Source organism: Equus quagga, chromosome 15 (assembly GCF_021613505.1).
Source record: "Equus quagga isolate Etosha38 chromosome 15, UCLA_HA_Equagga_1.0, whole genome shotgun sequence".
Taxonomy (NCBI): domain Eukaryota; kingdom Metazoa; phylum Chordata; class Mammalia; order Perissodactyla; family Equidae; genus Equus; species Equus quagga.
The window spans coordinates 39,876,017-39,889,905 of record NC_060281.1 but is presented as its reverse complement, the minus strand read 5'-3'; the positions used below and the strand labels follow the sequence as shown (position 1 = coordinate 39,889,905).

The 13,889-nt window shown below is 37.9% G+C and overlaps 1 protein-coding gene across 6 annotated transcripts in view; it reads right to left on the bottom strand.

Moving 5' to 3' along the window:
• SLC17A3 (solute carrier family 17 member 3) overlaps positions 1 to 13,317 on the bottom strand; it is a 34,588-nt gene extending 21,271 nt beyond the window's left edge. For 4 of the 6 annotated variants that reach the window (XR_006885214.1, XM_046639018.1, XM_046639020.1 and 1 more), the window contains exons 1-3: positions 13,198 to 13,317; positions 5,897 to 6,016; positions 50 to 261 (exon numbers count right to left, since the gene is read on the bottom strand). Coding sequence is in view for 5 of the 6 variants with exons in the window: in XM_046639018.1 (XP_046494974.1) it covers positions 50 to 261; positions 5,897 to 5,987 (303 nt within the window). In the remaining variant the exon portion in view is untranslated. The remainder of the gene's footprint in view (positions 1 to 49; positions 262 to 5,896; positions 6,017 to 13,197) is intronic. The other 2 variants (XM_046639022.1, XM_046639023.1) reach the window with 1 other exon arrangement.
• Positions 13,318 to 13,889: the final 572 nt, after the last annotated feature.

Sequence of the window (13,889 nt, the reverse complement as noted above, 5' to 3'; positions counted from 1 at the left end):
ACAAACAAACAGAAAAATAAGAGCACAACTTAAATCTTGCATTGCTTACCCCTGCAGGAAGACTCTTTGGGGCATTATTTGGGCCTCCAAATGAGTCAACAGGCGGCCCCTCAGTGGAGTTGTTAAACTGGGACTGATGGCCTGTACTGTTGACCATGGTGACCATGGAGATGTTCATGATAACATTTTGTGCCATTATTGTGAAGTTGCAGAGATGTGCGAGGAAGGCTATTCCATAGCGGGTGGAACACAAGCTTGGAGCTGGAAACATTATGACATTACATTAGTGCTTTCCATATGGAGACATCATTTGTCTTTCACAAGTTGTAATACAGAAAAGGACCACAGATCATCACTGGATGATTTAGATGGCATTTCTACTGGCTTTAGGAAGGAAAGCTACAAAAGGAGGAAATCACTGAGTTGAGGCAAAGGGTGGTTTATACCATGGTTTTATAGACCCTGACTTGCTCTGGGGCATTCTGTCTTTCCTGTAATTTTGTCTCTCCCATTCCTAGGTTATTTTATTCTATAGTTGATGAAATTACTCATAAGTAAATAGATATAGACATAGATACAGATATAGATATATAGTACACACATATACTAAAAGTAAATACATACATATAAATAAAAATATGTATATGTGTACATATTTAAATTATACAATTTATATTATATGTACTGTATTCTAAATTATATGTATACTGTAAATTTTAACCTTTGAAAGAATTGTTCATTGGTTATGTAGTTGGTTATTCTTCTCATTTGTCTTCAGGCATTGGGGACAAACTTTCATTTAGATTTTGAAATTAAACCTCTAGGAAGTTTTTCTCATTAGAGAAATTAACAGCCACAATGAACAAATATGATGAAAAAATAGTAGAAAAAGAAATAAGTACAGCGTGCAAATAATGTGTTTTTGTATTTCCAGAAAAGATGACTATCGCCAGGAAGAAACTATTGCAATAATCCAGAAGAGAAATGAAAAACCTTGGACTAGGATGCTAGCCATAGAGGAGCTAAGACGTAATCAGATCCCAGGTAAATCCCAGTCAACTAAAGTAAATCAAGGTTTCAATTTTACAGATGGACTGGGGAGGGGCATTGGAGAGGTTCTTAGTGTAAACAACTAGACAAATGGTGTTGCCAGTCACTGAGGAAGAGAGTTCTATGGGAGGAGCAGATTGGGGAAGCGAGGTTGATAAAGAGCTTATTATCGGACAGTTAAGACTGAGATGCCTCTTAGGCACCCAAGAGAAAGTGTTGAGAATGTTGTTCGACATACAACTCTAGAGTTGAGAAGACAGGTAGGGGTTGAGAAATAACATTGGGAGTTAATAACCTACAGATGATACTTGAAGCCATGATATTTCGGAAGTGAGAATAAAGAGAAAAGAGAACCAAAGACTGACTCTGGGGCTCTCCAATGTTTAGAGGTTGGGTAAATGGGGAGAAACCAGCAATGGAACCTGAAAAGGAATGGTCAGTGGGGTAGGAAGAAAACCAGGAGAGTGTGGCATTCTGGAAGCCAAGGGAAAAATGGCTTCAGTGAGGAGAGAGTCAGTGGGTGTGTCAGGTTGTGATAGGCTATGTAACATGATGACTGAGAATTAACTCATTTAATCCTTACAACAATCCTAGGAGGTGGCTGCTACTACTATCCACATTATATAGATGAGGAAACACAGGTGCAGAGAGGCCAGCTAACAGTGTAGCTCAGGTGTCTATGCTCTTAGCCACCGTTTTGCATGTGTATGGTGGCTTTTATTTTGTCCCAGATGATGCCATGAGAATACCTTTGCTACAACCCAAGAGCACTCATCTGTGGGGTTTATATGGCTGTATAGTGTGGGAGAAGAAAGCAACACCCTGCGTCTTCAAAATGTCCTCCAAACTTCCGGAAAAGAAGTGCCTTGAAATTAAGAAAAGAGCCTTCTCCTCAAGGCCACTATGTTTTTTCTTTAAGTGAAACACAAGTCTTTGTAGTGAATGGAGAGGGGAGGAATAATTTGGAAGAAGCTGGAAAATATACTGTAATTAGAATGAGGGGCTCAAATATAATATCTTTGCAAAGGTTTTCCTTCCTGATTCAGGGCTGGGTGGTGATTTCCTATGTCAATCAAATCAACTTAATTTATGAGTTCTTGTGGCCTCTGATTTCCCCAAGTTGCCTTGGGATACTAGAGCCAAAGGCTACTGAAAAAGAGTATCAGCAAACCAAGAGGCTGATGGCTCACAAATGAGTAGGTGGTACACCTGCCTTATGAGAGTGCTGAAAGATTTACTAGAGGGTGTTTTTAAAAGGCTTAGCCTGGTGCTTGCTAGGTATTAAGTGTTCTCTACAGGCTACTGTATGTGTCCTTAAAAGTTATTTGTTTCCTGGTTCCATGCTGAATGAACTGTTGCAGTGGTGTCTACTCTAATAGGTTGGTGCCATTGCCATGCTGGCTGTTAAATGTTTTCAATGATTCCCCTTAGCCACATGAAAATGTGTGAGTTTATACATGTGTGTGAGAGACTGTGTGAATCAGTAAATATTTTGAAGGCACAGTATTTAAGCACTGGAAGAGAGCATTGATGCCATAAATCATGGACCTTTGAAATTGGATGTTTATATTGAGGAATTAAATACTATTCTAATCAGGATCCAGGAGACATGATTTTTAACTTGATGTAATAGACAGTTCTTAGGGTGACCCCCAATGATTTCCACCCTATAATGTTCACAAATTTGTGTAAATTCCTCTCCTTGAGTGGGGGCAGAACCTATGAATTACTTCTAGCCAGCAAAGGTGATGGAATGTCAGTCCCATGATTACATTACATTATACAAGACTCCATCTTAGCAAATTGAAGCTAGACACTCTTCTTGTGGGCTTCATGGAGTAAGCACAAAGTTGGAGAAGGCCACCTGGTAAGGAACTATGGACAGCCTCTTGGACCTGAAAGTGGCCTCCAGCCAAAATCCTGCCAAAAGCCAGAACCCTCAACTGTGTAGCTATAAGGAAGTGAATTCCATCAACAACCTAAATGAGCTTGGAAGTTGTTGTGATGAGAAAACAGTCAGAACCTCGTATTTTGAGTTGCTGCCTAGGCATTTTGCTGTATGACAACTCTACTCACATCCAGAATCTGCATATTTAGATAAGGACTCGAGGTTAGGATTCCCACAAGTTCCTGCTTTGCTTTTCCCAGGGCAACTTTAAAAGAACCACTTAGAGTTGAGTCCACAAAAAATTAATAGCCTTATCCCCAGTCACCTTATAGTAATAGGTGCTTGCCACCCTGCTCACTATTTCCTGATTGCTTATGACCTGGGACGGAGGACTGCCCTTGCCCCAGCTCATTGCATCCCTCCCATCTCCTACTCCCCTGTTTTGTTTCTGGAATCTGTAAGCAATAAACCTTGTGACTTTTATTCCTTTGCATAATTGTATTGAAACTGTGCCTTCAATCATAATGACCCTGGGGTTTTCACTTCCCTGAAGTGGGAGCTCTGATGCTGAGTGAGCTACCTGCTGATCCCACATGAGTGACTTGTGCCTCCTGATTCAGTGGGTCAGAATCTACGTATTCTTAATTTAATACACCAACTATGGGCCCCCCAACACGGAGGGGTTTTCCCAGTCTAGCCTCCAAATGAGAATGCAGCCTGGCCAACAACTTGATTGCAGTCTTGTGAAACCCAGAGGAGAAGAACCAGAGTTCCATGGCTGGAACTCGGACCCACAGAAACTACGACATAATAATTGTGTGTCATTGTAAGCTGTTAAGTTTGTGGTAATACATTTGCAAGAATAGAAAATAAGTACAGTTGGAAAAAATAATAAATATCAACAGAATATATTAACAGACTACACAAGAATTTTTTTGGAGGCGAGGGCAAGCATTGAAAGATCTTTGCATTATAAAGCATTGAAATTTGTCATGAGGGTAAAATGGTAATACATCATTATATGGAAAAAAGAATAAGCAAAAAAATCCAAGGAACAATAGAAAAACTTCCAAAAGAACGATATAGTGAGTAAAGAATGTTATGGCAACTAATAGAAGAAAGCTAAATGATGTAATCAGTGGTGCTGAGATGACTGATTAAATATATGGAAAATTAATGTTGCAGTAATATCTCATGTTCTAAATCAAAATAAAGTCAAGATATAATAGTAATATTGCACTTTGTAAAATTGGAGCTGCCGTTGATTTTAAGATGCATCATTTTTTTGTTCCACTAAAAATCAATCGATCAACTAATCAACAAATCAAACTTAGATCCAAAACTAGTTCCTGAGCTCCACTCCCAAACTCGCTCTGCCCGGATTCTTTCTCAATTCCGTTGATGGAAATTCCATCCTTCCAAACGCTATAATTATCCTTGATTTCTTTCTTTTACATCTTATGTCCAATCTGTCTGGTACATACTGTTGTCTTTACATTCAAAATGTACGTAGAATCCAACCACTTCTCACCAGGGCCACTGCTTCTTTTGGTTTAGAGTCTCTTCCATGTGATTCTACCAACATGCCTTGACTGGATTTTTGCAATAGCCTTCAACTCGACTTCCTTCTTCCAATCTATTCCCAATACAGCAACTGGAGTAAATTGTCATGCCATAAATTAGATCACCCCCTCTTTTGCTCAGAATCTTCTCTGGGACTTCACTTTTGCTCATATTAAAAACTAAGGTTCTGGGGCCTGCCCGGTGGTGCAGCAGTTAAGTGTGCATGTTCCGCTTTGGCGGCCTGGGGTTCGCCAGTTCGGATCCCGGGTGTGGACATGGCACCGATTGGCAAGCCAGGCTGTGGTAGGAGTCCCACATATAAAGTAGAGGAAGATGGGCACGGATGTTAGCTGAGGGCCAGACTTCCTCAGCAAAAAGAGGAGGATTAGCAGCAGATGTTAGCTCAGGGCTAATCTTCCTCAAAGAAAAACCCAAAAACACCCTAAGGTTCTATAGTGGCTAATGGAAATGAAATGTTTACAACTTTTGCTTAAAATTTTTAATTTCTTAGGAATAAACCCTGAGGAAATAAAAATTCCAACTGTAGACAAGTCTTATATTAAACGACATTCATATATATATTTTATATATATCCTAGAATATATATAATGTTATAATATATAATGTATATAATATATATAATGTACACATATAATATATAACATATCTATAACACATAGTATATATGTTATATACATACAACATTATAAACATATAAACATATAAACATAATAATATGTAACAACATATATATAATAGCTAAGTAACAAACCTCCACAACTTAAATATCCAACCACAGGAGGATTTTTCAGGTAAATAATACTTTAACTATTGGATGTATTGGAATAATAATATATATCCTTTAAGAATAATGATTGTGAGTATTATAAAGTGTATGGAAAAGTAACTGTTGTCAAATTGAAAAATATACAGCATAGAACTATGTAACATATAAATATAAAAGGAAGACAATAAAAACAAATTACAGTGGTTGAATTAAGCTTATTAAAAACTTTTTTTCATTTCTTGACTTTTCAAACCTTCTGTAATTAATTTTTCTTACTTTACCTAATTAAGAAATACAATTATGTTTATAAAATTACATGCAATAACAAGCAGAATACACAATACTGCGTGTAGATATTTGGTAGCAATTATCGAGAATGTAAATGTATATGGACAAAGATTAGAAGGTAATCATCAAAAATAAAAGACATTTTTAGAATAGTGGTATTTGTTTCCTTCATGTATTTGCAAAATGTACATTAATAGTATCTGATTTTCTAAAAGAATTAAACAACTTACAAAATATAAATTCATTTCTTTGTATTATCACATTGTAGATAAAGAACCCCCCATAAAATCCTAAAACCAAGTAGCCGAGGTTGAGTTTACCTTTCCTGAGAATGAGCTTCTCATCCACTTGCGTATCTTGGGAGTACTTATTCTTTTCTTCTGTGGAACTCAACTCTGTCATGGTGGCCATTGCATTCTCTCCTGATGACTATTTCTCACCTATCAGGGTGATACGCAGTCCACAGGTGTCAATCAAGAGAAAGAGGCTCCTTTAAGACATCTAATCAGTGGGCAACAAGCAAACAAAAACGGGGCCATTCCATCTGGATGGGGTATAGGGAGGATCACTACCCCCTCTTGGCTCGATACAACAGGTGTACTGCACCTAAGGTTTGGAATTGTTTATTATTTAGGATCTAGAGTGCTCACTATGTGCCAGTTTAAGAGCTTTGGAGCTAGGCATTTCTAAATTCAAATCCAGGTTGGTAATTGATCTAATGTGCCAAGTGCCACCAGGAGCAAATTTGTGTGTTTCAGTTTCCACCTGTTGTTAATAATAGCAATAACAACAACAGCAGCTTCATCAAGGATTGTTAGGATTCAATTGACCGAACACGCCTAGAATTCAGCAAGTGGTAACTGTATAGTTTATTGTCATTGTCGCTGGAGCTGCCACAGATGTGGGTCACCTCAGAGCCGTGCTCCTCTGGAATCCTCTACTGCACTTGAGAACCTGGCTTCTGGTGCCCCTGATGGCTCCCATATTGCTTCCTCATTTGACCCACTGTGAGTGTTGTTGATATGTCTGTCACTAATAATTGGGGACCAAATTTGCACAATGAGATGATACAATTCTAATCTCATATTATTTTTGGCCACAAGCTGATGTGTCTACAGAGTTCTAGAAACAACTAACATGGAGATCTTCACCTTTCTGCCTATAAAAGAACTAAAACTATCTTTGCTACTTACAATATTATAATCTTTAACACCCAAGGGGATTTTTGTGTTGTGCTGTGTATACAGTTACAATATTTGTGCTATGTTACTGCTCAATTTATTAAATTTATAAATCTCTTTAAAAGTTTCAAAATATATAACTACTTATGCTGCTAATAAATCAAACTTGTTGATTTAATAAATAAAGTCCTCTTAAATATTTAAACACTAGCACTTAACTAGACCTGGTCTAATACCATTTGTGCAAACTGAGGCATACCTCTTAGCACCTATTTATAATGAAAAGTTTCATTACTCAGAGGTGTTTATCCCCAGGAGATGAGGACTTGATTCAGGGCAGTAGGCTGTCCATGAGTGTATACAGTTAGACTGTCTCCGGTGACACATGGCCAGCAGTGTTGCTTCTGCTTCTCACTGTTTCTCAGTGTGTGATTACCAGGGTTGATTGATCTTTTGTGTTCTTGATCCTATTTTTCTTCAACTATTTGCCCTACTTCCAGGACCCAAATCCATCCATTCTTCATATAAACGAACTTCATATGTAGACATATATACTTTTAAAAAAAGGAGGGGAACACACTTCTGTCTATTCTTTTCTACATATTAAAATTTATTTTTAAAATATTGCTAATAATGTCATCCTTCTTTTGTGTTACAACTATTATATTAGTATTTCTTACATCAGTCTCCTTTTTAGACAGTTATTATGGAATCGTGGTTTAAAAATGATTCCATTTAAATGTGATTACGATTTTCTTTTCATGTTAAAATTATCCTCCTTGATTGCAGGTCATGTTCAGAGTTTGGCCTTTGGATGTCTCCCCTCTATTTCTAGTCATTTTTTTCCTTAACCAGATTTATTGAGGGATAACTGACATATAGTGAACTAAGCTTACATAAAGTGTACAATTTCATAAGTTTCGAAGGATGTATACAGCCATGAGACAGTCAATGCAATCAGAATAGTGAACATATACGTTACTGCCTAAAAGTTTCCTTCCGTCCTTTTGTGATTCTTGCCTGCAGCATCTCCCAGCTCATCCCATTTGTCTTGCTCTTCCACCCTGGCAACCAATGATCTGCTTTCTGTGATACAGATTAGCTTGTGTTTTCTAGAAATTTTATAGAAATGGAATAGTGGTTTTAATTTGCATTTCTCTAATGAAATCAAGCACTTTTCATGTGCTCATCTGCTATCAATGTATCTTCTTTGAAGAAGTGTCTCTTCAAATCTTGGCAGTGGACATTCTAATTCCATAGGGTGGCCAGGCCATTTTACTTAGAGAAATTACCCTGATTCTAAGTGCAAAGACTGTTTGGGAGATATTTTACCATTTGACAAAGACATGACCACCTGCATTGTCTTGTGCCACTTAGCAATGCTGAACAGAAATATATTGTTTCCATTAACAGCTTTTCCCCATAAGTGATATTTATTCTCACTTCAATGCTCTGTTATGATGTCAGTCAATGTAATTCTCTAGCTGTGAGACTTTACCATCCCCCTACTGTGGGACTGTTTCGACTGGAACATTCTGAATGTCAGATTTCCATTCTAAGCCGCTCCAAGATTAACCCCAGGTAAGAGGTAAATCTATGGGCTCTTCACAGGGCATCAGCCTCTGTATACTTATTTTTGGTTACATGATGGAAAGATTAGATTCTGGAGCCTTAATGACTGGCCAAGAAGAGGAAATGCTTAGTGAAGTGCTAATAATCACATGAATCCCATGACTGCCTCAAGTGAACAGTGTTTCTGTTGTGAATGGGATGTATTTGGTTTAAAGTTATACATATCCTCTTGTTTAACTAATAAGTAGCTGGGATTGTGATGTTGCTTTTAACTGACCCATAGTGTGAAAAAATGAAACTATATATATAATCCGGCAGGGAAAATGGAGGTAAAACTTGATGATCAAAATGTCATCCCTTAGCAGCTGGGTCTGAGTTCAGAAATAATGCCCACAGGTTTGAATACACTCCATTTTAGCATCCAAGAATGGGGGCTTGAGACTCTGAGTCCCCTGAACTATTGATATTGGAACACTCTTAGTTTTCCCTTTCTTAGACTCTGTTGAGGGCTGCGCAACAGTTGACATCTACCTCATTGAAGAAATTCAATAATTTCTTGATGGGAGGGTGGTTAGCTTTTTGTAGAAGAAGGTTAAATAGAGGCCCTAAAAAGAAAAATGAGACAACAGACAGCCTCAGGAATGTTAAGTTATATCAGAGGGCAAAATTGTATAAATAGATGAAGGCATGGAAGAACCTGAATTGAGATAGGAAAGCAAGAGAGAACCCCAACATGGTCCCCTCAGAGAGGAGAGTACAGGGTAAGGCAGTTGTGTCCCAGAGTCAGCTCACATGAGCCCCCAAAAGCAGATTGTTAAATTTTTAGGAATTTTGCAAGCTGATTGTTGAAAACAGCCACTATTAGCAATTAAATTATATAAATTTAAACAAATTATACTTTAAAAAAGTAATAAATATTTAAAGATTATCATTTCATAATATTTTACTGCATTTTACTGTCAGCTATGCTCTTGAGGTCTTTTGTGTTTCTTGCATCTCTATAGTGGGAATATTACATAAAGGCAGGCTATTGTGTATCTCTTCTTAGCTCTGAATTCAATGATGTCATGTTGTTAGCTTGAAATTGGCCGTGATCAGAGCTTGTGCACCAAAAAAATGGCAAATGCTACAAATCTGGGCTTGATTTATTGATTTCCTAAACTTTAGAAATTATCAAACAATATTATGTTAGAATTATACTCATTATTGATGATATGAGCGACTTTTTTGCTTAATTGGATATTCATCAAACATTTATTTATAGTCTGATTTTATGGTACTGTTGTTGGTGATAGAATTATAAAAACTCAGAGTGGATTTTGCAAGAAATAGAAAATCACACTGAAGTTATAGATGTAACTGGAAAACAGATTAAGTACTTTAGCTGAAGATATGTGTTATTTTAAAAATAATGTAAGTACATTAGTATCAGACAGTTTCTGTTAACCCTCAAGTGGTATTGTGAATTTTACTAACATGAAGTTAATTTGAACAATTTATGCATTTTGTAGATAGTACCATAGAATAAAACAACGCTTCAACTCTTGCAACTATACAAAAGCTGAAAAGAATAGTTAGAACTATTGTAATTCAGCTGTAATTTCAATTGAAGCTGAAAGTGATTTCAGTTTAATGAATATAATTTGTAATAGAGTGAGAAATAATTCAATAGATCATCGATGAGATTTAATGAGAATAAATATATCAGAAAGAATTGGCACACTGGGATGCAATTTCATTTGTCTAGTTGTGGTTGAATTTCAACCATAGGTTGCCTATGGTCTACTCAAGAGTTTAGCAAAATAAATGAAAGTTGTATACTTTAAATATATATACAATTCCTATTTGTTAATTATACCTCAATAAATCTGGAAAAAAAGAAAGTATTCCATGAGAATCAATTGGCTCTATGGAATTTATAATAAACAGTATTTTATATTTTATTATTATTTGTGAATTGTGCGCTCCAGATCCTTTATATCACTAGAATTTATAACAAACCTGTATGTGTTTGTGTCTGCACTTTTCCCCTGGTAAGCCAGTTGTGGAATATTCACCAGCTGACCACCAGGGTAAGGAAACCCATTAGATAACTTCCCTTTGGGCCTCTGCACTTGATGCAATCATCTACTGATAAACTCACATTTTTCATTTTGCCACCAGCATTTAAAAAGTTTTCTAATGAGTTTTATGTCATTTGACACCCCTGTTCCAGGGATTCCAGAAAGACAGGCAATTTACAAGGAAGTATTTTTTTTTTCCTCAGGAAGCAAAGGTCTAGTTTTCCTGTTGAAAGAACAAATTGGAAATCTATCTGGTTCCTGAGTTCCATGTTCATTCCTGTTGCATGTTCTATCATGAGACACTCAGATCAAAGTCCACTGAAAAAATGAATATATTGGGAGGTTCATTAGGCCCTCCGAGTTCCCATGGGGTGGTGATTCTCACTGAAAAGAACAATAAGGAGGGTTCCAACCTATCACAACTACTACAATTAAATTCCAAGTGTTATTCATTTCCACTGCCTGTGGCTCCTGGACCAGTTCCAGGAGACAGGGATCCTTACAGGTACCTGCAGCTTGTTGGCATCACAAACACTGATGTTGTCTGATCTGTGTAATATTCTGACCATCCTCTGGCTTATGAAGGACCATCTTGAGCCATTTTATTACTGTTGATCAGGTTGTTGACTGCCCGGACAGTGACACTCTATCCAGCCAAACTTTGCGCATGATGCCATTATTATTTGAGAGAAGAAAAAGCCTCTAGCCATTCCAGGGTGATCTAGAAACTAAGCTTATTTTATTCTCTTCTTTTATGCTTTGACTACCTAACAGCTGGCCCCTTAAGATGGAGAGCAAGATCCTGTCACCTGAGTTTGATGCTGAATTCCATTGGATGAAAACATGATGGTATGCCACATTCATGGTTTACCACAACTTTGTCCATTCTTAACTGTGTGCCTCTGACTGATCCTTGGGAACTTCCTCCCAAGGCAGGACTCAGTTCTTGAGCCCTCTAGCTCTGGGTCTATCTATCCAGGGTGTAGCCCCAGTGAAGTTCTTATATTCTATGGAGGGTATTTGTCCATTTTCAAGTTGCTTTCAAGGCTTAGAAACACGAAGTAGAATCTCAGTATTTATTAACATTGTGCTCAGAATAGCAGCTTTGATAGAAGCAGAAACTTAAATAATAACTTTTAGGTAATTTCAAGTACTTTTAGTTTTTTATTATCTCTATTCCAGACAGCCAGACATGCCTTGTCCTGGAAACCTGAGTGCCCAATCCCAACAGATGTGACCGTATACATGGACATCATTCTCCCAGGAGATTTTGTAAGCATTCTCTCACACAGCTAAACAGGTGGTTGGGCATAGACAGTGAATAGGGATTCACATAAAAGAAAGTTCTGAGAGCATTTGGCTGTCAAGGGAGTATCTGAATTCCAGGGTAGGTTGGTGCCCTCAAGAAGATTTTGTGGCTGGATGCCCAGACAGTGGGGTTACAATGGTTATACTTTTGTATAGCTTAGGGCTATACAAAAGAAACAACTTATAGTTTTATATATATTTATTCACACACATCTATATATATACATATATAATTAATATATATTATATGTGAATGTTCGATATGTGTTTTGTTATATATGTTTTGTATATGTATATATGTGTATGTGTGTGTATGTATGTATGTGTATATATATGTATATATGTATTTTTAACAGCTACCTTTATCTTCCACTATTGGTCCAGAAAACCACACTGGTGGCCTGGGTCAGAGACTGTTTATGGCATCCTGAAATGTTTCTGGCTTGCAGCAGTGCTCACAGGGAATCACACTGAGTATCAGCTTCCTGCAGAGACTGTTAGGTTTACAGGCCAGGGCTGTCCTACTAATAGCATCCCCCTGACACCTCTGTAAGGTCACAAGTACCATCAAAAAGTTGTAGCTTCTACATTCCTGCCTTGAGGACTCCCCCTGGTTACCTCCTTCCAGCTGCCCTCGGCCCACCATCTTCTGCTGACCTGGTGACTACTCCATCGCCTCATCTCTGTGCTTCCTCTTCCAGCCCCAGCCATCTTAGTTTGGTTAAATTTTGTACTGTCTCTTTGGTTCTTGACTCAGCATTCCTCTAGATACTGTCTTGGATCAGAGCCACCCCGAGCCCTGTCTTCGGTCAAAGCCCTGGACCCTAACTGATCTGAGTAGGAAACTAAGTCAATGAATTTCATTACAAAAAGGCTAGTGTCCTTCAGGACACTGGGAATAGCCCCAGTGCTGCAGTAAATCTGTCCAGGAGAAAAGCCCAGAACAACCTTCTTTGGGGCAGTGAATCTTCATGTAAGAGATGGAGATGTGTTTGCCGATTCTTTCTTATTTGGAGTGTTTCGTCACAGTTACCCTACAGCTCTTCCTGTGTGTCCCACAAGCTGTTGGTATAACACAAATTATTATAGCCACTGTTATTAACTACTGCACCAGACAGTTTTTATCAACCCCAGATGGAGATATTACTGACCCTCTTGGTCCAGGTCGCCAAGTTGGTAAATGAAAGAGCTGATATTTGTTCACAAGCCCCCGGATTTAACCCCCCAAATTCAGCTTTTAAACACCTCACTAGAGTGCCTGTTTCTTGGAAATGTCTTCCACAGCTGGTATTGTTCAAAGTTTGGGGATGATCAGGCACAAAACTTCAGCTTTCTGCTTCTACCTCCCTTCTCTCCACCTCGTTACATTTTTCACTCACATTTTTTTTCTATCAATATGAGAAAACCTGAGACTTGGGGGTATATAAAAATTGTCAGCTGTTACACAGAAAGGACCATTAGAGATCTTTGGCTTCAACACCAAGATAAGTGACTTACCGACTCAGTGTCTGAAGGAGGACTTCAATTTAGAAGCTGCTCTTCCTCACGCCCTCTCTCTTCTCTCTTTACTGCCTTGTCAGAAGATTGCTGAGGATTCTTTGCCACCTGGGACTTGAGCTGCCAATCATTAATGAGATTCCTCAAACTAGAAGTGGAATGAGAAGTGCTTCCTGCCAAGTGGACTTTGGGGAAGTTTTCAGAAATGTGAGGTACACAACTTGGAATCTGAACCCCCTCCGCAGCTCCGCCTCCTCCTCCGCTGACGTGATCCCCTCCACCTTTCTCCTCAGGTGTCTCCCAAAAACCTCAGAAGCGTTCTCAAGATCAGAAATCTGCGTGTGGTTTTTGCTTTGCTCTGTGGTATCTTTAATAGTTTTAGTTCTGTTCTGAAAAGCTTAAAAAAAGAGAGACTATTATAATTAAATACAGAAGTTTAGTACTTTTTTTGTTTTTTTCTTGTGATTTTTGTGTTTTCTCCCTTTGAAATTTTGTTAATTTTTTCTTCTTTGAAATACATGAACTATAAGATTACAGATAAACTTGAACTTCACTCTGTTGCTTTCCCTGGTCCTTTCTCCTTTCTCACATACAAAAACAACAATAACAAAAACATCTCACATAAATTTAGTGAGGTTTCTCCATATATTTCCATTTTTACTATCTATAGGTGTGTTCACAAATTATATAAA